Consider the following 26772-nt stretch of genomic DNA (forward strand, 5'->3'; position numbering starts at 1 on the left):
CTATAATCTTCAAACTTTATAATGAAATTAAAAAGGAAGGAGTACTTTACCAAACTCATTTCTGGAAGTTGGCGTTACCTTGATTCCAAAACCACACAAGGACTCAACCAAAAAAGAAAACTGCAGGCCAATCTCTTTAATGAACATAGATCCAAATAGTCCCAACAAGATACTGGCAAAGACTGTGTCAAATCATTAAAAAGATAATATATCATGACCAAGTAGTCTTCATCCCAGGTTCAACATATACAAATCAATGAATGTAATGTATCACATAAATAGAAGGACAAAAATCATATTGTTACCTCAACAGATGCAGAAAGCCTTTGACAAAAATAGAGCATTCTGTTCATGATAGAAACCCTCAAGAAAATAGGTACAGAAGGACACTGTCTCAATTTGATATAAGCCATTTATGGCAAACTTGCCAACAATATATTAAAATCAGCAACCAGACCAGGATATCCACTATTACCACTCCTCTATGTTGATGCAGTACTCAAAATTTTAGCCAGACCAATGAGGCAAGATAAAGAAATAAAAGGGATATATATAACAAAGGAAGAACTCAAACTATCCTTATTCACAGATGACATGATAACCCAAAAAAATTCCAAGACTCCTAGAATAAATTCAGCACAGAAGCAGAATACAAAATGAATACATAAAATTCAATAGCATTCCTGTACACCAATAATCAACCTCTAAGAAGAAAAATAATACCATTCATAGAAGCTTAAGAGAAAAATAAAATATTTATGAATTAACCTAATCAAAGAAATGAAAGACTTCTGTAAGAAAACCTATAGTACTCTGAAAATGGAGATCAAAGAAGACATCAGAAAGTGGGAAGATACCCTGTTCCATTAGACAGAAACAATATTGTCAAAATGGCCATACTTTCAAAACTGATGTAGATTTAATGCAATCCCAACCAAAATACCAACAGTATTCCTCACAGAACTAGAGAAAATAATGCTAAAATTCATAAGAAACCAAAAGAGATCCAAAAGTAACCTTGGGCAACAAGAGCAAAGCAAGAAGCATCACAATTCCAGATTTCAAGTTATATTACAAAGCTACACTGGTTAAAAAGGGGGACGGGTGGTTTGTGCTGGCACAAAAACAAAAGTGGATTAACAGAACAGAACAGAGGATTTCAGAAAAAAATACAATCAGCCATCTAATCTCTGACAAAGGAGCCAAAAACATACATGAAGGAAAGGTAGCCTTTTTAAACAAATGGTATTAGGAAAAATGGCTATCCACACGCAGAAGAATGAATCTAAACCAATCTTTCTATGTAATAAAATGAACCAAAGACCTAGAGGTTAAAACAAACACTGAATCTGCTGGAAGATAAAACCGATGAAACTCTTTAACACACAGGCATAAGCGAAGCTTTCCTGAACAGAACCACACTTGCCCAAGAAACATCAGGAACTAACAAATGGGATTATATCACATTTAAAAGCTTCTGCACAAAGAAAACAGAATGAAGAGACAACCTATGAAATGGGGGGAAAACTGTAAGCTCTCCTCTGACGAAGGACTAATATCTACAATATATATAGAACTACCACCAAATGCAAGGAATCTACACTCTGAAGAGAGCAGAAGGACAAGCAGGACAGATGTGTAAAATCAATCCAAAAACACTCCACGCATTTAGCTGCCAAAGGCTGGGGGGGCGTGGATGAGAGAAAAACTTCCACTCAGACACCCTGGACATTGCACTATCAAGGCTGAAAATTGCATAAACTTTGGGAAGGTATTACTGTAGAAAGGCACCTCACTAGTCACAAAAGCCTGGGCAAGACTGGAAAGTAAAGAAAACCTAAAAATGACCAAGAAACTGGCAACTGGGCTCTAGAGAAATCTCCCACTACCAGAAAGCTCACAGTTCAGAAATAAAGACCCTCCAAAAAAGTCTTGCTCCAGCTCTTCAACCCCTTAAACTAAAGCTGTAACATAGCTGGGTATGGCAGTGCATACCTGGAATCCCAACACTCAGTAGGCTGAGGCAGGATCACCATAATTTCTAGACTACGCTAGGATGCAGAGTGGGTTCAAGGCTAGCTTGGACTACATACATAACAACTCTGTCTCAGTGAATGAATGAATGTATGTTACAAAAAGGCCCAAAGCAGATCAACTACATATCCTACTGACTTAGCTCCACATCCTATCAGAATGACATAAGAAATGATGGGTGGGGCTGGAGATTTAGCTCAGCAGCACAGCACCTGCCTGGCAAGTGCAAGGTCATGAGCTCGATTCCCGGTACTGGAAAAAAAAAACAAAACAAAACAAAAAAAAGAAATGATGGGCTACTTTCTGAAGGTAAGTAATATATTTACTTTAGTCTCTGTTTTCATATAAATGTTCATTTAATCAAAAAAATTTTAAAATATAGGGAGTAGTAAGTAGTCAAAAGATGAAATTATTAATACACTCAGATCAGAAATGGGCCACATGTTGAAATTATCAGACATAGACTTTAAAGTAACTATAAAAAAAATTAGAAGGTAAGCACATGCATAATGAAATAGGAAATTCATCACAGACATTAAGCTACAAAAGAAGATCACAGGGAAATGCTAGAAATGAAAAGTACAAACCAAACATGGTGACAAATGCCTGTAATCCCAGAACTCGAAGAAGTTGGAGCAGGAGGATTCCCAAGTTCCAGGCCAGCCTGGACAATTTCGCAAGACTGTCTCCAAAAATAAAAATAAAATGGGCTAGCCTGAGGTTGAAGGCCCTTGATTCCATGCCCAGTACTGTACTGCCAAAAGAAAAAAAAAAAAAAAAAAAATACAGAAAAAGAAAAAGCACAGTATCAAATATTAAAGATTTCATTAAGTAAGTCTGACAGAAATGAGCAACGAACTTGAAAACAGACCAAATTAAATTATCCAAATTGAAACACAAAGAGAATGAGGAAAACCTCAGAACATCCAGGATCCAATGTCAATTGGGTTTAATAAGTATGCACTCTTTCCAGTTTGAAGTATGGGTGCAATGTAGTCCCTACCATAATTACAGCAATGTTATTTGTTCTGTTTTGTGAAGAAATTAATAAAGATAATGCTAAGGTTCACTAAAGAACAAAAAAAGATATGAAAGCATATCCATAAAAGCATACATACATGTCCACAACAGCTATATTCATAATAGTCCCAAACTTCCCCACCTGCCCCTTTGAGTCAGTCTTTTTTTTTTTGGTTTTTCTCTGGTACCGGGAACCGAACTCACGACCTTGCGCTTGCCAGGCAGGCGCTTTGCCGCTGAGCTAAATCCCCAGCCCCGGGTCAGTCTTAATATGTAGGTTCAGCCTGGTCTTGAACTCACTATGTAGCCTACTCTGGCCTTAAACACCCTGAAATCCTCCTGCCTCAGCTCCAGAGTGCTGAAATTAGACATGTGCCACCACATCTAATTCTCCCTCCACCCCTTTCTAATAAGGACACTTGTGATTACATCTAGGGCCCATCCAGTATAATCTTCCAGCTCAAGATCCTTACATTTATTTACTCCCTTTGGCCATTAAAATAACACTCTCAGGTTCTGCGGATTAGGATCTGGACATCCTTTGGGACTATTACTCACCCTATCTCATGGAACAACCAGAATATTCACACACTACTGATGTAAATGTGAAAGGTATAATAGCTTTGGAAAAATGGCAAGTTCCTAAAAAGTTAAACATTTGTCTACATATATCATAACAATTTAATTCTAGATATACAGCCAAGAAAAATGAAAGCATATCCATAAAAGCATAGGTATAAGTATGTCCACAATAGCCATATTCATAATAGTCCCAAACCATAAGCAGCTAAAATGTCAACAAGAAAACATTGTAAGAGGATATTCATACAAAGGAATACTGCTCAGAAACAAAATGAACTACTTATACACAACATGGATGAATCTTAAAAACTTCATGCTCAACTTGATATGCTGATTCTACTTATGACTTCCCACAACAGGTAAAGTTAACCTAGTGATAGAAATCAAGTTGACTGAGAAGCAATAGGAAAAGGAATGGAAATGCTTGGACACAGACACAAAGTACCTTTTTGCGGTGATAAATACGTAATACTGAGAGTACATGTGAGTATACAATTATTTAAGTTCACAGAAGTGTACATTTAAAGTTTGTGCATTTCATCAGATATAAATTACAATTGAAAAAGATATCTGAGGAAATACATTAAGAAGTTCCTAAATAAAGTTAGATAGATTTCTTAAGACCTTCTCAAAACCTTCACTATGCCAGTGTAACCTGAAAATTTCAAGGGGAAGGAGACTGTAATTCTCCAAAAGATGTGTCTTAGAGGTATCTGCCTACAACTTGCAGGTAGGCTTTTCAAATGCATGGAGACAAACTGAGGCTAGGACTGAGAAGGAAGAGGTGTAGGAAATTTCATTTATTATGAAGACAAAACTTGAGCATCCAAATGACCACCAACTGCAACTAATCCGAGACACAGTATAGTTGGTGTAACAGAGCTGCATGTTAGCTTGAAAAGAAATGTTAAGTATAATCTCAGAAAAGGACTGTGGATTCTCAAAAGGCCATTCTCAGAAATGGTCTACCAACTATAGATACTGAGAATTTGGCATCACTTGAAAATAATTGTCAAAATCTAATTAATAATCATATTTACTCACCTCAAAAGGGAAAAGGTTCAATTCAAGAAACCTTCCAAAAGTCTCCCAAAGGAGACAACAGTATGTTAAGGTTCATCAATTTGGCGAAGGGCCCCTTTGTAGAGCCATACAGAATCCACATAACAATGCTGCACTGATGGCATTGAAAGCTCTGCTATAGTTAAGACACTAAAAATGCGAAGGAAGCCAAAAGATAGGATTATGTGACTTTCTTTAGTAATACAGAGGAACAGTGGAAAAATCAGGTTTGCTCAGTTAAGGAACTGTACAGCAATTTAAGTAACAATGAGAAATTGACAGAATCCTTGGTACACTCTAAAGAAACACACAAATGGCACTGCACTATATAAAGCTTCAACTTGACAAAGTAAGGTAAACTCACAAAATTCCATCACAAACACCTGATACTCTACCAGTGAGAAGCCGGAGACTACTGAGCAGCAAAAGGTTCATCTGACCATCTTTGACTTCTGCTAAATTCCTACTCTGTGCCACTGAGTGTGCTCTAGGGGGAGCCAACTGTATAGCACCCTGTGACAATCATCCTAGCACAGAGAACATAATATAACCTTTAGAAGAAACAAGTATCACAAAAATGACACTAGAGCCTATGTGTGAAAAGAGAGAGAGTACACCAGGCAGAAAGTTCAGCATGTTTTCTAAAGACAGGAAATGTTTTAGGAACTATAAAAATATTTAGGTTATCACTAGAATATGGAGTACAGGAAGCTCTGTGGTAGGAGATGAGGGGCAAATAAGGCCAGCCCAGATTAAAAGCTGAAGAGAAAAGTTAGTACTCATGATAGGAGTACTAACTCAGTTATTTCAGAGACAACTCATATGTTCTAATGACTAGCTGGATATGGACACTTCAGGGGCAAGGACTACACACTAACAGAGCAGCTGGTAAAGGTATATTCATCACTATCTAGAATGCAGCAATTCTGAAAGCCAAGGATACAGAGGTAAGTTTTACACATGCTTTTATGTAAATAGCTGTGTCCATCCCATAGCTAGGATGGCAGCATGAAATACAGCAGACTCAGGAGAGAAGCTAGTTAAGTGCAGAAATAAGAGCATGCCCAAGGGAAGCAGGCAATGGTATCTTGAAGATAAGCAGAGTGGCCAGTCCCTAGGCTTGGTTTCTGAAGAATGTTTATCCTTAGAAGAAATCCTCTTGTTGAGATAGTGACTGCCTGTTCCTTTGTGAAAAACTGACAGAAAAAGGAAACTATAAAAAGAATGTGCCTAAAGTGCATATACTTTTGGCTCAAGTATTCCATCCACAAGAACTTAATCTAAAAAGTAAAAATTAAACTTCTGTATAACAAAAAATAAAAAGGATTCTCAGTATTAGGAAGAATCTGAGGAGTTTCTCTGCTATATTTCCATTAGAGAAATGTTTCTCAAGAATTGAGATATATTCTTGGAAAAGTCAATTATTCTCTGAATAGTCTAAATTTTTTTATTCATGGAAATGAAAGCATATTAAGCTTAACCTATTCTAGACATGATGTGGTACTGTCATGTGATTTCAGTGTCCCCTGTCTTACACTATCACTGTGATCAATCTGAAGTTAAGTCAATATTTAGTTAGCAGGCTTAACTTTCCCTATTTAAATAACTGTGGTTAGCTGACATCAAATTATCTCTAAACAACTTTTAAATTAGGTCACAGTATTTGTCAGCATTTTGCTGATTAAATTCCACTGGTTCAGCATTTGAATTAACTACAGTATATTTAGCCAACATTCCAAATGTAAATAGATTGAACATAGGTTGACAAAGAGATAGAAATGTTACAAGTTAAAAAACAAAATGTTTTTTAAAAAACTAGATTTATAATCAAAATAAGAGTTATTTACAGGTTTCCTTCACTAGTGCATCAAGTTCACTAAAATTTTTTGCCCTCAACATCTGCAAGAACTAAAAACTAAGTTCAGATGCTTATTGTTTCTAATCCCAGCAATAAGTGATACTTATATAAAGCAGGTTTCAAAAGAACAGGAAGATTTTATCTTTACTGCTGAATAAGAAAGCCTGTCAAATAATACCTTAGTAAAACTGGGATTATAAGATAACTCACTGGAAAGTTTCAATTAGGTAAAAGGTCTGATTATCCTGAATTTCAAGGAAATAAGGCCTTCAAGTTATTAATAACTCTGTAACACTTTTACAAATAGCATTCTCTGCATGCTTTATTAAACTAGCTTTATATTCTCTGCAGTCTTCCATTGTGTATAGCCTGTTTTTATTCTGATATAAACCCTATCAGTTAATATGGATTATAAAACAATCCCCAAATCCTTAGAATTTTTTTTTTATTTTCTGATGTTATCTTTGGAATACACAAAGTTATATTTTTTACTTAAAATCTTTTAGGATACCCTTTGATTTTTTTTTAAAGATATCTCATTCAAGTCTCACCACCACCACCACCAATAGAGTTGGAAACATTTACTCAGTGCCTCATTCTAAGGATAAACTGGACTGGAATGCAAAAGCACACAACTGTAATCCCAGCTACACAAAAGGCTGAGACAGAAGATTGTGAATACAAGTAAGGGCAGCCTGGGCAACTTAGCAAGACATTGTCTCAAAAATTAAAAAGGGGCTAAGCATTGAGTAAAGATCAGTGGTACAGCATTTACCTAGTGTGAGGCCGTAGGTTCAATCTCCAGTACAACAACAAAGGAACAAAATGGGTTAGGTATTATTCACAAATGAAGAACCTGAGGCACAGAAAAGTTATCTTGACTTTTTATTATACAGAGAAACCTCTCTGAATATCCTTATAAACATTTCATTTTTTTTAATATTTTGGTTTCTTTTTTTTTTTTTTTTTTTCTGGTTTTTTCTCCGGTACCGGGAACCGAACTCACGACCTTGCGCTTGCCAGGCAGGCGCTTTTGCCACTGAGCTAAATCCCCAGCCCCTAATATTTTGGTTTCTAATATGATTGAAATTTGCTTTTAAGGAGTAAGACAGTAATCTAATTATCTACCATAACGACAGCCTACTTATCAGCACTGTTTATTAAAATTTATACTATAGTAACTCATAATGCCACTCCTGTCACATATGGAATCCGTATTAAACAAAGGTCTGTTTGTGGGCTATTCTGTTCAATAATATGTTTGTTCAAACTTAACACCAGTATCACAGAACCTTAATTACTAGTGCTTTTTAGTTAGTTTTGATATTTGGGTGAGCCCCTTACCCTAATTTTTCAAATTTCTTATGGTTGGTTAAGTTTAGCACAATAGGCTCCAAAAAACCTCACAGGATTCTGACTGGAAATGCAATAAACTTACATTAATTTCTACAGAACCTATTTGTGACACCAAATGTTCCTATTATGAAAATGTATTTATTTTGGACTCAACATCCACCAAAAAGTTGCATAATTTTCTCCCTTATGGTCTTAAACATCTTCTTAAATTTATTCCTCCAGGTATCTTGGCTTTTACTGTGAAAAGAATGACTAAAAAAAAAAAGGCAGTGGCAGCAAAGTGGGGGGAGTGACTGGTATAACACATGTTCCGCATGCACAAGGGCCTAGATTCTAAATAAATATTAAGTGTGCCAATCATACAAACAAAAAAGGTATACTGTATTAATTGTCCTTGTCCTTCCATCCAGCTAAAAATACTGCTAGTATTTGATCAGATGTAAGAAAACATAATACAGCTAAAGTATTTATACCTGTGTATAAATTCCTATGTGACCTCATTTCCCTTTCATTTACTTCTCAGGGATAACCACTATCATAATTTTCACCATGGTCACTTAAGTTTTCCATCATACTATATCCAAGAAATAGTTTTTTATACTTTATAAATTTGTATGAATACTTAATACTGCTTGTGTCAATTTGCTTTTTCATTCAGTGTAACTACACATGCTCATATATAATCTTAAATCTGTTATGTAGCTGACATAACACTCCTTTGTATGGCCCTAAGACAGCTCACTGCCCATTCTTCTCCTGATGACTACATATTTAGATTTTCCACTCTTACAATAGTCTGGCATTTTTTTTAGACTATGTGAAAGCTGTTCTAGTTAAAACTTTCAAACTTAACCAAAAGAACTCCTCAATGAAAAATACATTTTACACAACAACCTAATGTATAAACACATTCTTCACTGAGACATTTCCAAGTATGTTATACTCTGCTATTTGTTTAGACTGAGTCATGACCCACGAGTAAGCACTTCATCAACGTGATGGATTCTGAGACATATCTGTTAAAAACAACAAAAAGACTTTAGTTCAGTTTTTGCTGCATGTTAAATATATTTCTTACTAAATATAAGTCTATATATAATATAGACTTTTCTTACTAAAAGTCTATTAAAAATAGTATTAAGAAAGCCACAGCTTTAAGACATACACTGAGGAGGAGAAATGCTCCAGAGTAGAACACACACACACACAACCTTACTAAGTACTGCCAATATGGCTGTACGGTCAACGGTCATTTTCCGCAGGGAACCCCAGGCTCCTGTTTCACCAACACTTGCTATTATCTGGTCTCCCTATTTTTGGCTAATAGGATGGGCTTAACACAGAGGAACTGCTGATATTTGCAATTAATTCCTAGATCACTAAGGATCTGAGTGTATTTTCAGTTACTCACTTTTCAGGATATTCCTATAAACTGCTTGTTCACATTCACCACCCTTTTTCTTAATCCACAGCATTTATATATTCTGTATATTAATCTTTTGTCACACATGTTGAATGTAACTTCAGTCAGCAAGTGACTGTAGCAGAAAATGCCCCACCCCCACCCCAGCCAGTATACTTCAGTTTCTTAATTGCCCAGGTAATAGCTCCTGTTCCAGTTCCAGTTGCTTCTGTCTCTTAGAAACGACTGGTCACTATGATGCATAAACTGTATAAACCAATCCCCAACTGACAAGCCATTCTGCCTCAGTACTTCCTGCTTGCTTATCCAATATAAGCCCCACAGCACCAGAGATAGGGGCCTGATATTCTGGGAATGATCCCAATCAGTCCCAGTCGACGTAAATAAATCTGCCTCCAAATCCTGGGTGTTGTTTCAGTATTTCTGCTTGCCGTTGCATGACTTCTGATGGACCTTATATTTATTTCACTTTAGTGTGTTCAAATTTATCATTTTAATTCTACATGAACTTTTAAACATTTGTTTCTTCAAAATCCTTCCATGTGTTTTAATCTGCTAAACCAGTCCCCATTTTGCTTTGCACCTTTAGTTATCTAATTTACTTAGAAATTATTTTTACATATGTGAAGTATTCCCCAACACCCCAACAGATAACCAGGTATACAAGCACAATGTACTAAAACTTTTTCTTACCAATTTATCCTGCTACTTGTGTTTCTGGGTTCTCATTTTCTTTCATTAGTCCTCATCTGAGGTAAACATACACTACATGTGTATACAATGTGCCAGTACATGACCAAGTGAATTCCCTTTTACTTGCTGGGATTTTAACTGGAATGACAATTTAAAGTAGAAAATTGACATCATTATGATACTGTGTATTCCAATAAACACAAGCATCCCTCAATTTTTGAGTATAATGCACAAAATCATGTAAAGTATTTTTGAAGTATTTATGCACTGAAAATTATTACTACAATCAAGCTAATATTTGTCACCTCATGTATGGCAATTCTTCTTCCACTTACATTTTATAAAGCACAAGTCAGAAAACATTTTTGGACAAAAACAAAAGTGCTCAGCATCTCATTTTCAGGGACAAATTTAAATACTTAAGCAAACAGGAGTCTAGATGATTTCATGATCCTTCTATATGTACATCCATTTTTAAGTTAAAAAATTGGCAATGACATTATACTTATTATAACCTGCCATTTCACTTAATGAAACAGTGGATACCTTACCTCAATAAACTGTACCATCAATAATGTAATGATTAATATGATCTCAATAATATATTAACTTTTCCATTTTCCAATTATCCTTCTTTATACTTCCCTCACCCTTTATTCCTTTTATCTAATCTCCCTTCCACTTTCATGTCACCCTTTTTAGATTCTATATATTAGAGCAAACATGTAATACTTGTTGAGCTTGGCTTATTTCGCTTAACATGATTCTCTCCAGTTCCACTCATTTTCCTGCAAAGGATGCAATTTTGTCCTTGATAGCTGAATAATATTCTACTGCCCACTTGCTTTATCCACTCATCTGCTGATGGACTAGACTAGTTCAATGTCTTGATTACTGTGAACTGTGTCACAATAAACATGGGTATGCAGGTATCTATAGTATGATGACTTTAATTTCTTCCATTATATACCAAGGAGCGGTATCGCTGGGTCATACGGTAGTTCAACTTTTAGTTTTTGAGGAACCTTCATACTGATTTCCACAGTGCCTATACTTACATTCACATCAGGGCAGGAGTTTCCTTCTTGCCCCTTATTCTTACCAGCATTGTTTTTTGTATTCTTGATAACCATTCTGACTGGGTGAGATGAAATTTCAATAGTTTTGATTTACATTGATCCAACAGCTAAAGATGCTGGACACTTTTTACATACCTAATTGGCCTTTTGTACTCACTCTTTTCAGAAGTCTCTGTTCAATTCATTTGCTCATTTATTGACTGGACTACTTGACTTTTTGGTGTTGTTCTTTTAATTTTTAGATATTGTATATATTGTCAGCAGAAATAGGTACCAAAGATTTTCTTCCATTTCATTGTTTCCTTTGCTCTGCAGAAGCTTCTTAAATTGATAAAATCCCATATGTTGATTCTTAATAGTTTACTGTCTTACTAAAGTCCTATTCAGGATGTCTTTGCCTATGCCTATGGCTTCAACTGTTTCTCCTGTTTTCTCCTAGCACTTTCAAAGTTTCTGGTTTTAGATCTATTTTGGTTTTTAGTACAGGGTGGGAGATAAAGAGATCTAGTTTCAATCTTCTTTATGTGGATACCCAGCTTTTCCAACATCATTTGTTAAATAGGCTGTTTTTAGCCCTTTTGTTAAACCAAATGGCTGGAGATATGTAGGTTTCTTTCTCTGTGTTGTTTTATTACACTGGTCTGTTTTTGTGCCAATATCACATTTTTTGTTACTTTGGCTTTGCAGAATATGTTGAAATCAGGTATCACGATGCCTCCAGCACTGGTTTTTGCTCAAGGCTGCTTTGGCTATTCTAGATCTTTTGTGTGTCCATATGGGTTTTAGTACTGTTTTTGCTAGTTCTCTGAAGAATGTTGGCATTTTAATAGGGATCACACTGAATCTGTACATTATTTTGGTAATATCCCATTAAAATAAAATTACTTCTGCCTATCCATGAACAAAGGTGACCTCATTTTGTAATGTCTTCTTCAATTTCTTAACTATTCTGTAATTTTCATTACCGAGGTCTTTCATCTCCTCACATGGATTCCTGTGTTATTGGTGTCTTTTACTTGTTTCTTTTGTGATACTAGGGATTGAATCCAGAGCCTTTATCCTGAGCTACACCCCCAGGCTGATCTGAAAATTATTTTAAGACAAGGACTCACTAAATCACTAAATTGCCCAGGCTAGGCTTTCATCTGAGATACTCCTATCTCAGGATCCCAGAGGGCTAGGACATAGGTATGGGTCACCACATCTACCTTTTCTATTTTTGTTTTGTTTTCTTGAGACAGGGTCTCACTATGTAGCCCTGACTAGCCTCAAAACTCACAATCCTCAGCCTCCCAAGTGCTGGGAATACAGGTGTGCACCACCCCGGCTAAATTTACTGACTTTACAACTTGATGCATCTCTCCTTATAATCTGAATTATATGTGTACAAAAATTTTTCTCCATTGAAGTCCCACACATTTGTTTTCTCCTATGTATTTTATAGTTTGTGTTGCCATTTGAAATGTCACTTATTTTAGTTTGTTACTGACACACAAATGCATTGGCTTTCATACATTTTTAAATTAATTTTATTGAGGTGTAACTTGCAATAAATTGTAGATGTTAAGTATGCACTTTGATCAACCTTGACAAATTTTACATCCATATAATCCTTATTTGATCAAAACAGAGTATTTCCATTATTCCAGAAGGTTTCTTTGTGTCCATTTTCAGTCAACTCTACAGCTCCATACTGATCTTTACAATTCCATCCATTTTACAGATTATGCCCGGTTATCTTTTCCCATTACTTTTAAATTATGTCATTCCATGCAACTACTAACATGATTTGTAACACCAAGTATTAATTTTACCTGTTCTAACAACTCTCTGTAAGTGGAATTGTGGAATTATATTGTAGGCAATCTTTTTTAATTGATACCCTTTAATAAATTACTGTCTACTCGTAGTTTTCAAAGAATTTTTGTTAGGAAGAAATAATGAATTCTACCATATACTTCTTCTCTCATCTAGATTATCATTTTGCTCCTTTAATGTGATGAATTTCATTTACAGGTTTTCTAATATTTAATCACCCTTACATTCCTGAGACAACTGCTAATTAGTCATGGTACTTCTAGTTTGAGTCAATGCTAGTAACATTTTATCTAGAAGTTTTACTCACATATTCTTTAATGAGATAGGACTTCTACATTCCACTTCTCATATTTTCTGTGTGAAGTACCAAAATTATGGTACCCTCGCAAAATGATTTTTTTCTGTTATTTTCTTAACATTTTTTATAAGATTAGAATGACTGATTCCTCACATTTGCTAGTACTTGCCGATCTGGGATTTTCTTTTGGTGTTTTGTTTCAGGATTTTAAATTGTATTTTGATATACACAGATTTCAAAGTATGAATTTAAGTTCTTAAATCACATGTAGTCAAGTTTCTAATCATTAAACCAATTTTGGTCATTTATTTTGCTAGAAATTGTTCTCTTTACCTGCCTCCGAAACTAAAAGTTGTTCACACTATTGTTTTAAAAATCTCAATATATCTGCAGCTATACATTTTTTTCTATTCTAATACATTTGTACCTTCTTTTTCTCTATCAATCTTGGCAAAGTGAAGTCTGCAATTTAGCACTTTTGGTTTAACTGACCTATCACTTGCTTTTTTTAATTAACTGCTCTACCAATGCATTCTAAACTGGTTTTTCTAACTCAATAAACAGCTCATTACTTCTTTTTTCAGCTCATTACTTTTCAGCTATTAACCAACAAATATTTAAGGATCTAAGTTTCTTATATAAGCAGAGACACTGTATTTGTATCCTAGACTGGAGATCAAACTCAGGACCTTGTATATTCTAGGCAAGCACTTTACTACTGAGCAAAATCCCCAGGCCTATTCCAGTTTTGATATGTAGTACTTTCATCATTCTGGTCTAAATATTTTCTAATTTTTATTGAGTTGCTCCTTGTCCCATAAACTTAGAAATACGTATTTTTATTATACAGCTGTGGATTTGGAGGTGATTGTTGCTACTGTCCTATTAGGTTACTAACTTAACTGCACTTCAGTCCAAGGATATGATTTGTAAGGTATATAATTTGTCAGCACTTACTTTGATGTCTAACACATAATCAATTTTTGCAAAATTTCATGAGTACTTAAAAAGAATCTATCTCCAGTGATTACTGGGTACTTGCTAATAATATTCCTCCAATGCAGTCTACCTTATAATCTGTTCCTGGTGGGGAGTAAGGATTGAACCTAGAGTTCATAAACTACAATTCCCAGTCCGATTGTAATTTCTTTAATCTACCTTTTCTTAAAACTACTGAGCTGTGTTAACATTTCCTGCTATTACAGAGGTCCATACTGATCTCTACAATTCCATCCGTTTTACAGATTATGCCCGGTTATCTTTTCCCATTACTTTTAAATTATGTCATCACCCCTATCTTTGTTTTGTTTTGTTTTGTTTTTAGTGCAACGCTGGAGACTGAACCCAGGGTTTTTGCACTGAGCTTATACTTTACAGAGTATATGTATGGATTGAGCCTCCCTAAAATGAAAATTCACAATGCTCCAAAATCTGAAACTTTTTGAGCACCAACATGATACCACAAATGTGAAATTCCACACCTGACCTCATATGTCAGGTCACAGTAAAAATGCAAGTGTATGGAAAATATTGTATAAAATTACCTTCAGATATGTGTACAGGATGTATATGAAACATAAATTTTTATTTAGATTTTCATCCTATTTCAACTTATATTATGTATATGCATATATTTCAAACCCCATAAAAAACTCAATACACTACTGGTCCTAAGCGTTTCAGATAAGGGACACCCTATCTATATCAATAAAAAGCATTTAATCAACTTTTTAAAATTTTTCATTCTCCAACAAGTTTAATCTAAAAAAAATGTATACTGAGCAGAGCATGGTGGTGCACTGCTGTAATGTAAGCACTCAGGAGGCTGAGAGAGGAGGACTGTTGTAGGTTTGAAGCCAGACCAGACTGCATAATGAATTCAAGGCCAGCCTAAACTATATAGTGAGCCACTGTCTCAAAAAAATTAAAAAAAAAAGACACTGAGCTTATGGAGATATTTAAACTTATTTTCTACCATCTTATTTTGTGTCTTCTAATTCCATGCACTTTCTTTGCTTCTTTTCTATCTTTCCTGTCTCACAACCAAATTTTGACTTCGACCCCTTTATTCTCATTCACTTAAGAGTTATACATTTTATTTAAATTCTTCTGAGAATTACTCTTAAAATTGTTTTAATGGTAAATTTGAACTCATCCATGAGCTGCAGATGATGATAGTGACCTATAAAAAACATAACAGAGCCAAGAATGGTGGCGCAAACCTTGTAATCCCAGATCTGGAAAGCGGAGGCTGAGGCAGGAGGATTCTACATTCAAGCCCACTCTGGGCAACAAAGCAAGATTTTGTCTTAAAATCAAAAAATAAAGAGCTGAGGATGTAGCTCAGGGCAAGGGCCCCAGGTTGAAGCCCAAATAAAAACAAGTAAAGTAAATTTTAAAACACAACAGTAAAATAAAGATAATAGATTATAAAGGAATAGGCATGATAGCACATGCCTATAGTCCCAGCCACTCAGCAGGCTAAGGCAGTAAAATCATTTGAGCCCTTAAATTCAAGACCAGCTTGGGAACACAGTAAGATTTCATCTCAAACAAAACAAAAGTTCATAATAAAAGAATTGAAAAAGAAAAGAATACCCTAAGATCCTAAGGAAAAAGCAGAAGCAAAATACTGGTAGCTAGGAATGGATGAAGAATAACTGAATAAATCAGAAAACTCTAGGCTAGCCATAGGGAAAGCTGAAACCTGGTTAAAAGACTCTTCAAAAGGTTTCCACTGACAACACGGGTTACTTAAGCAGGAATAGTCAGGTAGGAGGAGGCAAGGCTAGGGGCAAGTTATCCCAGAAGGAATTAGTGGGGGAGGGTGTTGCTTGCTTGCTCTCTTGCTCTTCTCTGAGAAACTGCCCCTCCGCCTTAATGTTTAATCCCTGCAAAGGGTAAAAGAGTATCCTTGGACTGGGAGATGATCTCAGTATCATTAAGAATGGGAACAGTAAATAAATACAAGCACACTGTAACCTAATACAGAATCCTCAACTTGTTCTTCCAATGGGGTCTGGCTCCTAAATACTAGCAGCCAGACCTTCCACTGGCTAGCTAGTAACTGACTAATTCAAAAGACATATCCATACTAATATTGATAAACAAATAGCTCACTCAGATCCTAGCAAAACTAAAGAAGATAAGCCTCCCCATGTTCTAGCTTTTTGGAGCCCTATCTCAGTCAAGTATTTCTTTACTAAGGAAAAAATGGCACACTAAAACAGAAAAATGCAGCTTCAAGAAAAGACTACACTGAGGAGAAAATATTTTTTTTTAATCATCAAAACAGCCAGAGCAATAAGAGACAATGTAACAACAAAGAAGCAAAAGCAGCATGCTGTAAGAGGAAGTGGTAGAGTAAAAGGACAAGAAAGCTTGTAAGTCCTAACAAAAATAGGGAAGAAGAAAAAAAAGCAATAAAGGAGGTGGAAGACAATGTAGAAGAAATCCTCCAGAAAGTAGAAAAGTAAGATGGAAAACTGAGAAAGATGAAGAAAACCAGAGGTCTAGTTCTGCAGGTCCAATATCCAAAAAGAAGTTCCAAAAAGACAGAGATAATGGCAAGTAGGAGAGTCAAAAAAAGAAATCAAGTGAACTCCCCTAAAGGAAAGACAGGACTTTTCACATGATAAAGCACATCAAGACCCAACACAATGGATGAACTCCCACCTGTATTAAGGCTGGTCACAATGAAAGCTTAGAATGCTGAGGAAAAAAGAGGAGCTTAAGGTGTCCAGGGAGGAAATAAAACAGATTATATAGAAATGATACAGAATGGCTTTGGTTTTCACAAGAGTAACACTGTATGCAGTAGTACTATAAATGCAATATACCAATGCCTCCATAATTTTGAAAAAGAAATTACTTCCAACCTAAATTTTATTACCCAGCTAGCATCAAATAAAGGCATTTTCAAACATGTGACATCTCCAAATATTTAGCCCCACATCCTCCCTAAAGGGAGGTCCTGAAAGATATGTTTCATCAAAAGGAAAGATTAAAACAAGAAAGATCTAACAAAGAAGAAAAATGAAGGAAATCTATAGCATGATAGTGAAAGGGAATCCCAGCATGACTGTTCTGTACTAAAGGGAGAGGCAGCCAGCACACACTGGAGCAGGATCAAAAATGCAGAACCATGATTAATGCTAGGCTTCTCTCCAAAGTGAGCAAATATTGTAAAAAGCAATGGAAGCATCACTTTAAATAATTAGACCCACAGTAATGATAATGATAAACACCTGGGAAAAAAATGATAAATGGGTGAGGAGTACTAGGTACAACCTGGTACCTCTCTGTTTACCAACATCTTAGGAAGACATGTCTGATCCCGCAAATCACAATGCAAATGAAAACATGTTTTGCCTGGGTAAGAGGAAAATTAGATTCTTATTTATATATGCATGGAATTTCTTTAGGCCAAGAATGTACCCATCAGAATGAATACTAACCACATATGTAATTGTAAGTTTTCTATTAATTACATTAAAAAAGTAAAAACAGATATGCCTTACTTAGTTCAGACTGCTCCAACAAATTACCATAGACTAGGTATTTTCTAAACAGAAATTTCTCACAATTCTGAAGGCTACATGTCCAAGACAAGGACAATAAGCGGGTTCGGGTGAGGCTCTCATCCAGGTAGAGACTGTAGCTATTCTATCCTATCTTCACAGGCAGGAGGGAGGGCAAGAGAGCCCCATGGGGTCTCTTTTAAAGGGCTCTAACCTCATTTATGAGGCCTCCACACTCAGGCTTTAATAACCTCCCAAAAGCCACATTTCCTAATACACCATAATATTGACAGGATTTTAACATACAAATTTTTGCGGGAATACATTTAGTTAGTAATAAAAAGATAACAATTTCATAAATGGAACCAAATATATCATTTCACTATGCAATCTGTATTAAAATATTGATGAGGTCCTTACATTCTATTTTTCTACTATCAGAAATCTAGTGTGTATTTTACACTTGCCAGCCGTTATCAGTTCAGATTACTTATATTTCAAGTGCTTAAGAGCCACATGTGGCTAGTGACTATCATACTGGACAGAGCAGATCTAGAACACACAAGAAGTTGGTAACAGTGGTTACACTTCTGGAAAGCAGAAGCACAGGTAGAGACTTGAGAGAATGCAGTATTCATTATTTTCTATTTTGTTCCTTTTGAATCTTGTACTACAAGCATGCAGTATTACCTATTCAAAAAATAAGTATCTTCTCTAAAATGAACTATAGATGTTCTTCAACCTACTCTACCTACACAGTTGGAAAATGATATATAATTACTTGCTGCAACACTGTTTTTAATACCACAAGCTTGGAAATAACCTAAATGTTCACCAATGGAGTTCTGGCGAAATATGTAAAGACAAAACATACTTTTAAGTAAAATATATGACCACTTATACCAAAAAGGTAATACACACAAAAAGCTGCTTACATATGAACAATACATAAAAACCTAGTAACACTATTTGCAAATGGGCAGCAAGTTCAGGCTGGCAGAGACTTTTCACTGCATATCCTTACACTTTCAACTTACAACAACAAATGACCCACTACACAAAAATTCACCATTCCACACCCTGCTGTAGACCTGTATTTTTTTACTATGGCTCACTTTGTGATATTTAAACCCAGCCAAAAACTACTGGTTCCATTGCAGAGATGTTTGAGGCTTCTTTTTTACCAGAAGCAGATGCTTCGATGATACCAGAAAAATTTCTATTTTTTTAAGTACAATCCCCAGAGTTGTTTCCTTTCCTTGAAAAGTACTACCACCTCATCCCCAGCTACTGGATCCTATCTCCAGTAAACTCCCAAAGCCAGTTTTTTATTATCATGAATTTAATTTTTTCCTAGTACCTGGACGGGCATGTGTGCACAACTCTATTTCTATCTGACAACTACATACACAAGCAAAATCCTGTCATGTATCATAACATTTCTATGTGGTTGCTGCAGGAGGAATAGGCCTAACCTGTGTGTGTTTCAACATTTGTTTGTATGACTTTAAGAAACTTAGATGAAAGCTGGGTGTGGTGGTACCCGCCCGAAATCCTAGCACTCAGTAAGCTGAAGCAGGAGGACTGCCCAAATATGAGGCCAGCATATAATCAGTCAAAGTAGAGAAAAAAGCAGCACCACTGATAACCTGAAGTTCATAACTGTGTTAGCCCAAAAAAAAAAAAAAAAAAAAAATTACTAGTAACCAAAACAATGGGAAGCATAGAAGTATTAAAACATATAAAACCAAAATTTTTAAAAAACAGATTTCTCAATTCTCACTTTGTTGTTTCAAAAGCTGTAACCTAGTAAGACACTGCCAAATAGAAACCTAAATTGGCCCTGTGGAGGATGACAGGTAATGTGCAAAAAGACTACCTGTTCTATTTTCAAGTTATACTCCTTTCACCTTTAACGAGCTGTGTGGAATCCCTAGCTCTATAATCAACTCATAACATACAACTTAACTTACTCGTCTATCATTCCCAGATTGTAAGACCTATCACAAGACTATACAGGCCCAGACTCAAATCAGCAGGAGTATTAAATACCCGAATGGCCTTTTGAATTTTCTTGCCTCTCTCTTGAAGTAGCACCTAGCACCCACATCAAAATGATGTGGGGAGGTTCCTCATGCTGTAAAAGTTCAATTAACCAAGTCTGGAGTCACACTGTCCATCAGAACTTTCACTAAATCACAGAAATGTCCCATGGTTGTACATGCTGGTAATCCCAACACTTGGAAGGCTGAGGCAGAAGGTTTGCTGCAAGTTCGAGGCCAGGGTCAAGATCAACCTAGAACTACATCTCAAGACCCTGTCTCACACTTTAAAAAAAAAAAAAAAGAGATGGAAATGTTCTTTATATGTGCTGTCCAATACAGCAGCCATTAGCCACATATGGCTATCTAAATTCAGATTAAAATTAAGTGAAACTAAATAAAATTTAACAATCCATTACTTGGTCACAATAGCTGCATTTCAAATACTAAACAACAACACATGGCTGGCAACTCTGTTAGATACAGTAGAGACTCCTGTAAGACCTACTTGCTGCTCCTAGCAGTATACTTCAAAGGCTTTCCTGGGAGCTAGAATGAAAGGAAAACTGATCAGGCAGGGCTTGACCAGCTGTCCAGCCCTGTCCCACCAAAAAGAAAAAAAAAGAAAGAAAGAAAGCTTTACTTTTTATATTTTTACATTTTGCAAATTCTGCATAACATTCATTCTTTCTAAGGTTTTCTTGTTGCTACTTTTACGCACAAGTGTATGTATCCAAAGTGTGAAAAACGCTGTTTTACAGCAGAAATGGCCAATACACAAGCCTCATGCCAAAACTGGGCTCTTCTGATAACATTTTTTAGAACAAAGTTTAACTGACCAGCTATCACGCACTGCAACCTAACCATGTACAAAGTATTTAATAAGCTCGTCTAAACACAGAAGATACTCATTTACTGCCACATAAAGCAAAGCATTTCCCTGATCAGCAAAAAGTTCTTAGAAGTTTATTCAAGTCAAGGGAGAAGGCTTGGACCAAGCTTCCACTGCACCATTTATAAGGGACTGATGCAGTGAACCATGCACATTTAGATTCATCACCCCACATCTTGAAATAAAAGACATGATTAAGATGGAATATTTTCCTAATATTTACAATATTATTATCTCTTCACAGAAATTCTGGAAATAGCGGAAGCAGCATATGAAAATGGGGCTCATTTTAAAAATATATAGTACATGTTTGTAGTAAATAATGTTTATATTCCTTGTATGGAGTTGTATATAACACATCTTAATTCTTTGTTTCATCCCCTTTCCCTCCCCATTCCCTGCATCCTGATCCCCTTCCCATCTAAGATCTATCTCCCTACTTCCTATTACCTTTTATTTTGCTGTTTATTTATAATTTGGGTTTCTCATACAAGAGAAACTGACATTTAAGCTGCAGATCTGTTTCATTTCACTTAACATTACATTCTTAAGGTACATCCATTTTTCAACAGATGATTAAGTTTATCTTTCTTTATGGCAGTTCACTTTTAAACGAGTAAAAAAGATCACAGACTATGTTAACTTCCTGAGATCAGGAGTTCTGACTTAAGAGACTCAAGATAATGAACAGATGGACTTCCAGGGACTCAAGATTATTCTTGCTTAGTAATCAAATACATTCAATCTGAAAGTACCCCTTCCCCTCCACAAAAAAAAAATGGAGGTTGAGCACTGTAGATTATTCAAAGAAATGCAGGTTTTCAAACACAAATAGAAAAAAGTCTATACTCACTTTCCACTCTGTTACAGCTGTAAGGCCAATGTGTTCCCAGATTTTGAAAAATTACAGATTTTTAAAATTTAGGAATAAGTTGAATAATGAATCACTAAGATTTCTTTTGGGGGGTTGTTTGCGAGACAGGTTTTCACTATGTAGTTCAGATTAGCCTTGAACCAAGGTAGGATCTCCTCCTACCTTGGCCTCCTCTGGTGGGATTACAGGCATGTGCCACCACAGTTGGCTAACATTTGTTTTTTTAAGAGTACAAACATATCTAAATTACCAATCACCTATCCTGATAGTGTGGCTCAGGTATAACTAAGCAAAACCCACTGAACTATAGGAAAACTACTCACACTTTATGAAGTGCAAGGAAAGTAGATAAAATATAGAATTATCTTAGTATTTCTAAGCTATCTGGCCAAACTAGGGGCAGAGTCTAAATCCACTTGGCTTGACCAAACTTTATCTTCCTATGTGAAATTGAATTAAAGCTGAGAGCTATCTTTAAGATGTCAATCTAGAATCAGCATTGAAATTTCCAACTAAATACATCAAATTTATACAATAAGCAAAACGTGTGGGTTTTTATGTGAAAAAAATGGATCATTTCTGTGCTACTAAAATTGTTTCAAAAAGCCAAAGCTACCTATTACAAAGTGCCCAACAATTATTTAATGGAGTAGACAATTTAGAAAGTAACCCTGAAGTCAGAAGGATCCAAAAAAACAAAATAATTGAAGCATCAAAGTATCAGACAGAAGCAGCAAGGCAAGCCAACTTTCCACACTGGCTGTGTCCTACAAATCTCTAGCACACTCTATCTCAAAGGCTACATATAAAGTTTCACAGGACACTTCTGCAGACTAACAAGAATGACTTACAGGATGCTGTACCAGTAAAGTGACCCTTCTTTACTAATGATGAGCATAAAGGCTTTTCAGTCTGGAATCAGGGGTCTCAGAATAGCAAAACAAATGTGAAACATCTTAAGTCATAGTAGGTACTGGGATCTTTCATGAAATCAATCTTTTGCTATAGCACAATGCTCTATCTCTTTAAGAACATTTCAGTCATCCTGAATAACAATCTAAAGTATATTATGTAGATTACAGCAACTCTTAAAAAAATGTTCCCAAACATGATTTAAGCTAATTGATGAATACTCATTAGTAGGCCTTCCCCGATCTGGTCCTGCACTGAATGGCCCCCAGACATGCCAGGCAAGATTTGAATATTTATTTCTGTGTCTTGTAGATTATCTCTTTTTTCTTATAGTAAGCAGTAGGCTAACAATTCCCCATCCTATCTACTCCCCACCACACCCATGCTAAACTTTTCACACTACTCATAATCCACTTGTTTCTAATCTACTGTGGGCTTAAAAACCAGAAAACGTTGCTTGTTAGGAACATTTAAGTAAATGACAACAGGTTCTGACTAAGGATCTGAAAGGCTCTCCTATACTTTAAGGCAGTGGTGGCAAACCTATGGGAAGCATTTTTTTTAAGACAAAAGATGTCAATGTATGAGTTTTTCCTGAACTAAAACATCAGTATTCAGGTTTAACTGCAGTGTTGACACTCTGCAAAAAGTGTGTTTTGGGTTGCAGGCTGGGCACTCCTCTTTAAAAGGTTCACCATTACTGCTTTTAGATACAGACTTGAACAATTTGACAGCCTTGGGCCTTTGTTGTTTAGTGTCTTCTCAAATGCATTTTATAACAGGCCAAAGATAATAAATAGTGAGGGGCTATAGGCAAATAATATGGATTAGAAAGAATCCAGATAATTAAAATCCACAACCAGAAAGGAGCAAGAGATTATTTGGGAGGATTGTTATGTCTCAAGCACTGTTCTGGGTACTTTAACCAAACTCATTTAATCTTTATAACAAAATTAAGAGGAAGGGGTTACCACCTTCATTTCCAGTCAGAAAACCAAAACTCTGGATGTCACCCAATATCATAAGTGAGAAACCATATTATCAGCACAGGACTCTGACTCCAAAATCCAAGGTCAACCTACTACATGAGACCGCTGCCCAATCTTTACTCTTACTTTAATGAATTTTTGCATATTATTTTTAATCCTTGGCCTGGATGTGGTTGATTCCAGTTTGCTTTCTCTCCTTAAGCACTTTGTGTAACTAATGGGAAATTGTTAATCAAATTGAGGCCAAATTAAGATTAGCTTTCAAGTGTACATCTGTTCAGCAACAAACATATTTCTGCAAGAGTGGCCGTATCTTCAGCTGTATAGACTGTGCAAAAATGGTTTAAGCACACTCCCCCCCATTGTTCCCTTTGGCATTCTGAGTTAGCACTTCACCATCGTTCCTAGTACTGTCCTGAATATTTGATAGGAAAAGAAAATGCAAGTATATTTTTAAAAACGGTATCCGTAATGAATTTATTGTATGCTCCATCAATCTGTACACTAACAATAAATTTTCTTCTCTAAATACTAAGGCCTGGGGCAGAGGACATGAAGTTTCCACTTTCCTAATCTCTTTAAGGTTCAGGAGTGCTTGTTTACCGTTAAAATCTTTATTGCCTAGTCCAAGGTCTGAACACTAAGTGAAAATTTTCTGTGGAATAAATAAATAAATGCTACCTGTCCAATAAGTACCAATCATCTGCTGAACACATAACTTCTCCTGAACTGGTCTGAACTTTTTACATTTCACATTTTCCGATATACCTTTGCACTACTTGGAGGAAAACACCTTTCCTCTTATGGAGTAAGAGCCTAAAAATGGTTCTTTTACTCCCCTCAAAAGGCAAAAAAATCTAAAAAGACACACCCCTCTCCACTCTCTAAAATGCTTTCTGTCCCAAGAATATGAGTAAACCTCCACCTGCTTGACTGCATTAAATACAGCTTTTATATCCATTACAAACACCTGTACCAAAAAGCTGCTAGAAAACAAGGCCTCTGGAGACCTAAAGCACAATCCCAAAAAATAAGGCCAAGTTTTTGCCCAAAAAGTCAAAACTGACAATATAATATTTGCAAGTACAAAAATTCAAAAAGCCTTCAATTAGCAGTTTAAGCAGCTAAACTAAGTGGGTTTTCTTCCACTTACATAGTTCCCCCAGTGTAAAGTAACATTATGGAAACATTATTCTAATATTCACAATATGAAAATGAGAGGAGACTTACTCTTTTAAAGAAACAATCTTTGTTGCTACTAAGGAGAACTGAAATACATAAAACCATCCCCAATATTCCTACATAAGAGTTAAAATACATAACCTTGCCTGACAAGCCACAACAACAGGAATTTACCCTGCGGAGTTTCTTATGTGACTATTAATTCATGAACCTTACAGACTGTATAGAGATTTAGGTTGAGGTATGTTACAACACTGAAAATACAAATTGTTGAATACCTACAATGTGAAGAAATCATTTTAAGTGTAGCTGCACAGTATAAAACCCAAGTTCTATGAGCAATTTATATCTCCAATCACAATTAATTAAACCAGGCCAATAAGCTTCCTTAAGCTCAAGATGTTAACATCAAGAGGCTTTAAGTGGGCCCTCACCTTAGAAATGCCCACAGACGAGAACTACTTGTATTTACTATACCACAGCTAAATTTATAGCAAAAACTAAGTAACTTTAAAAATGTGTTACTTTCTGAATTTAATAAAAACATCTGCTACCTTACCTTTCTGATGGATATCTTGTATGACTATTTTTAAGACAAATGAAAAGATCCTCAAACAATGGCACATTTATGAAAATCATTTTAAATTTCTCTCATCTCTGCATTACATCTGTTTTATTAACTCAGGCACAAAACTGTTCAAGTTTCATTTAACTATATGACTTAACACCTCTGCAGGAGGGAAAGTTAAAAAAGGATCAAAAGTAAAATAGCAGATAGATTTTCCGCATAACAGCAAGTTTATTTGTTAGCCTTGTGGAAAGTAGCCTTCCTATCAGTGGTACAGGTTTAATTCATATAAAATCGTAAGAGAAAATAAAAATTCTGGAAATTAACTCATATTGCTGGTAATCATTTTTGAAAAGATACTCCAAGTAAGTTTGCCTGATTATTTTACTAACAATTGTTTTACATATATCGTTTTAAAAGTTTAAAAAAATCACAACGCTAGGTCACTCCAAACTGTAACAAGAGAATGCTCTAAAATACTACTTCCAAATTCGTTTTACCTGGAGTTTTTAAAATATAAAGGTCTAACTGGCAAATGGGTTTTAGCTTTTAGGTCAAGAGGAAGGAATAATAAAATCAACGTATGTGTTGTTTTTCTTTTGTTTAGGGTAACAAGGAAAACGCATAAGCACTTAAGGGCAAGTGAAAGACAAAAAGTACGAGAAGTCAAGGACAGTATTCACCACCAGAAAACAGTAATTCAACTAGAAATTTTGAAAGCTAGTCTGAAAATGTGAAATCAATCAGCGTCCTTTCTAAAGTCGTGTGATAGATAAAAACCAATAGGCTGCAAACACCGAGCAACTTTCTAAATGTACTGAAGATGATCTGGGTAGAGAATTATCAGTCGCGAACGTATTTCTGAGTACACAGCAATTCAGAGCTCGAAACTACTACTGTTAACAAAGATCACAAGACCCCCACACACACAAAAAAAAGTGGAAGCAAAGTATAACACGCTCCTAACTCGGCTTCCCAGCAACTCCTGCAACAGCTCTGGTCCTTTGGCTTAAAAATCAGAACCACAAACTAACCGATGTGCAAGCCGCGAAAGGAAAGGGACGCAGGAGGCCAGCCACCAGGGCTGGGCGGGGACTCGGAGCGCGCAGCTCCTTTCCTCCGACGCCGACCCCGGCCCCGGCCCGCGCGCCCACAGCCCCAGCCTCGCCACACCCCAGCCCCCACCCGCCGTGGCCATGTGACACGCCGGCCACAGCCGCACACAAACACACCCCTGCCCGAGGCCCTCGGCGCCTAGGCTTTACCTGCACCCAGGCGTCAGGTCCCGCCCCGTCAGATCAGGGGGGCCCGGGACCTTTTGTTCCTTCCTCTTCCGATGGGATTGGAGGAGGCTGAGAGGGGAAGAGGGGAAGAGGGGAATGGGCGATTGGAGGCGGAACTGAAAACACTCCCGGCCGCCGTGCCCCCGTCCCGCCCCCAAAGGCCCAAGCCCGACCCGCAGCCTAGGCGCGCGGGGAGCTGAGAGAGAGGAGAGAGGAGGGGTCCGGCCGCCGCCCGCAGAGGAGGGGGTGGGGACACCGCCCCTCCTCCCCTCAGGCGCGCGCCCGCC

At 36.4% G+C, this 26772-nt stretch overlaps 2 protein-coding genes across 2 annotated transcripts in view; both read right to left on the reverse strand.

The window, feature by feature from the left end:
• Smad2 (SMAD family member 2) overlaps window positions 1-26772 on the reverse strand; it is a gene marked incomplete in the record, with an annotated part of 85385 nt that overhangs the window by 58314 nt on the left and 299 nt on the right.
• Window positions 1-26772, reverse strand: part of LOC106147776 — a 40575-nt gene that overhangs the window by 11012 nt on the left and 2791 nt on the right. The window contains exon 2 of the mRNA XM_013510528.1: window positions 26468-26554. Within this exon, the coding sequence (XP_013365982.1) occupies window positions 26501-26554 (54 nt within the window). The 3' untranslated portion in view covers window positions 26468-26500. The remainder of the gene's footprint in view (window positions 1-26467; window positions 26555-26772) is intronic.

This window comes from Chinchilla lanigera, unplaced genomic scaffold (genome assembly GCF_000276665.1).
Source record: "Chinchilla lanigera isolate Chin_1 unplaced genomic scaffold, ChiLan1.0 scaffold00001, whole genome shotgun sequence".
Taxonomy (NCBI): domain Eukaryota; kingdom Metazoa; phylum Chordata; class Mammalia; order Rodentia; family Chinchillidae; genus Chinchilla; species Chinchilla lanigera.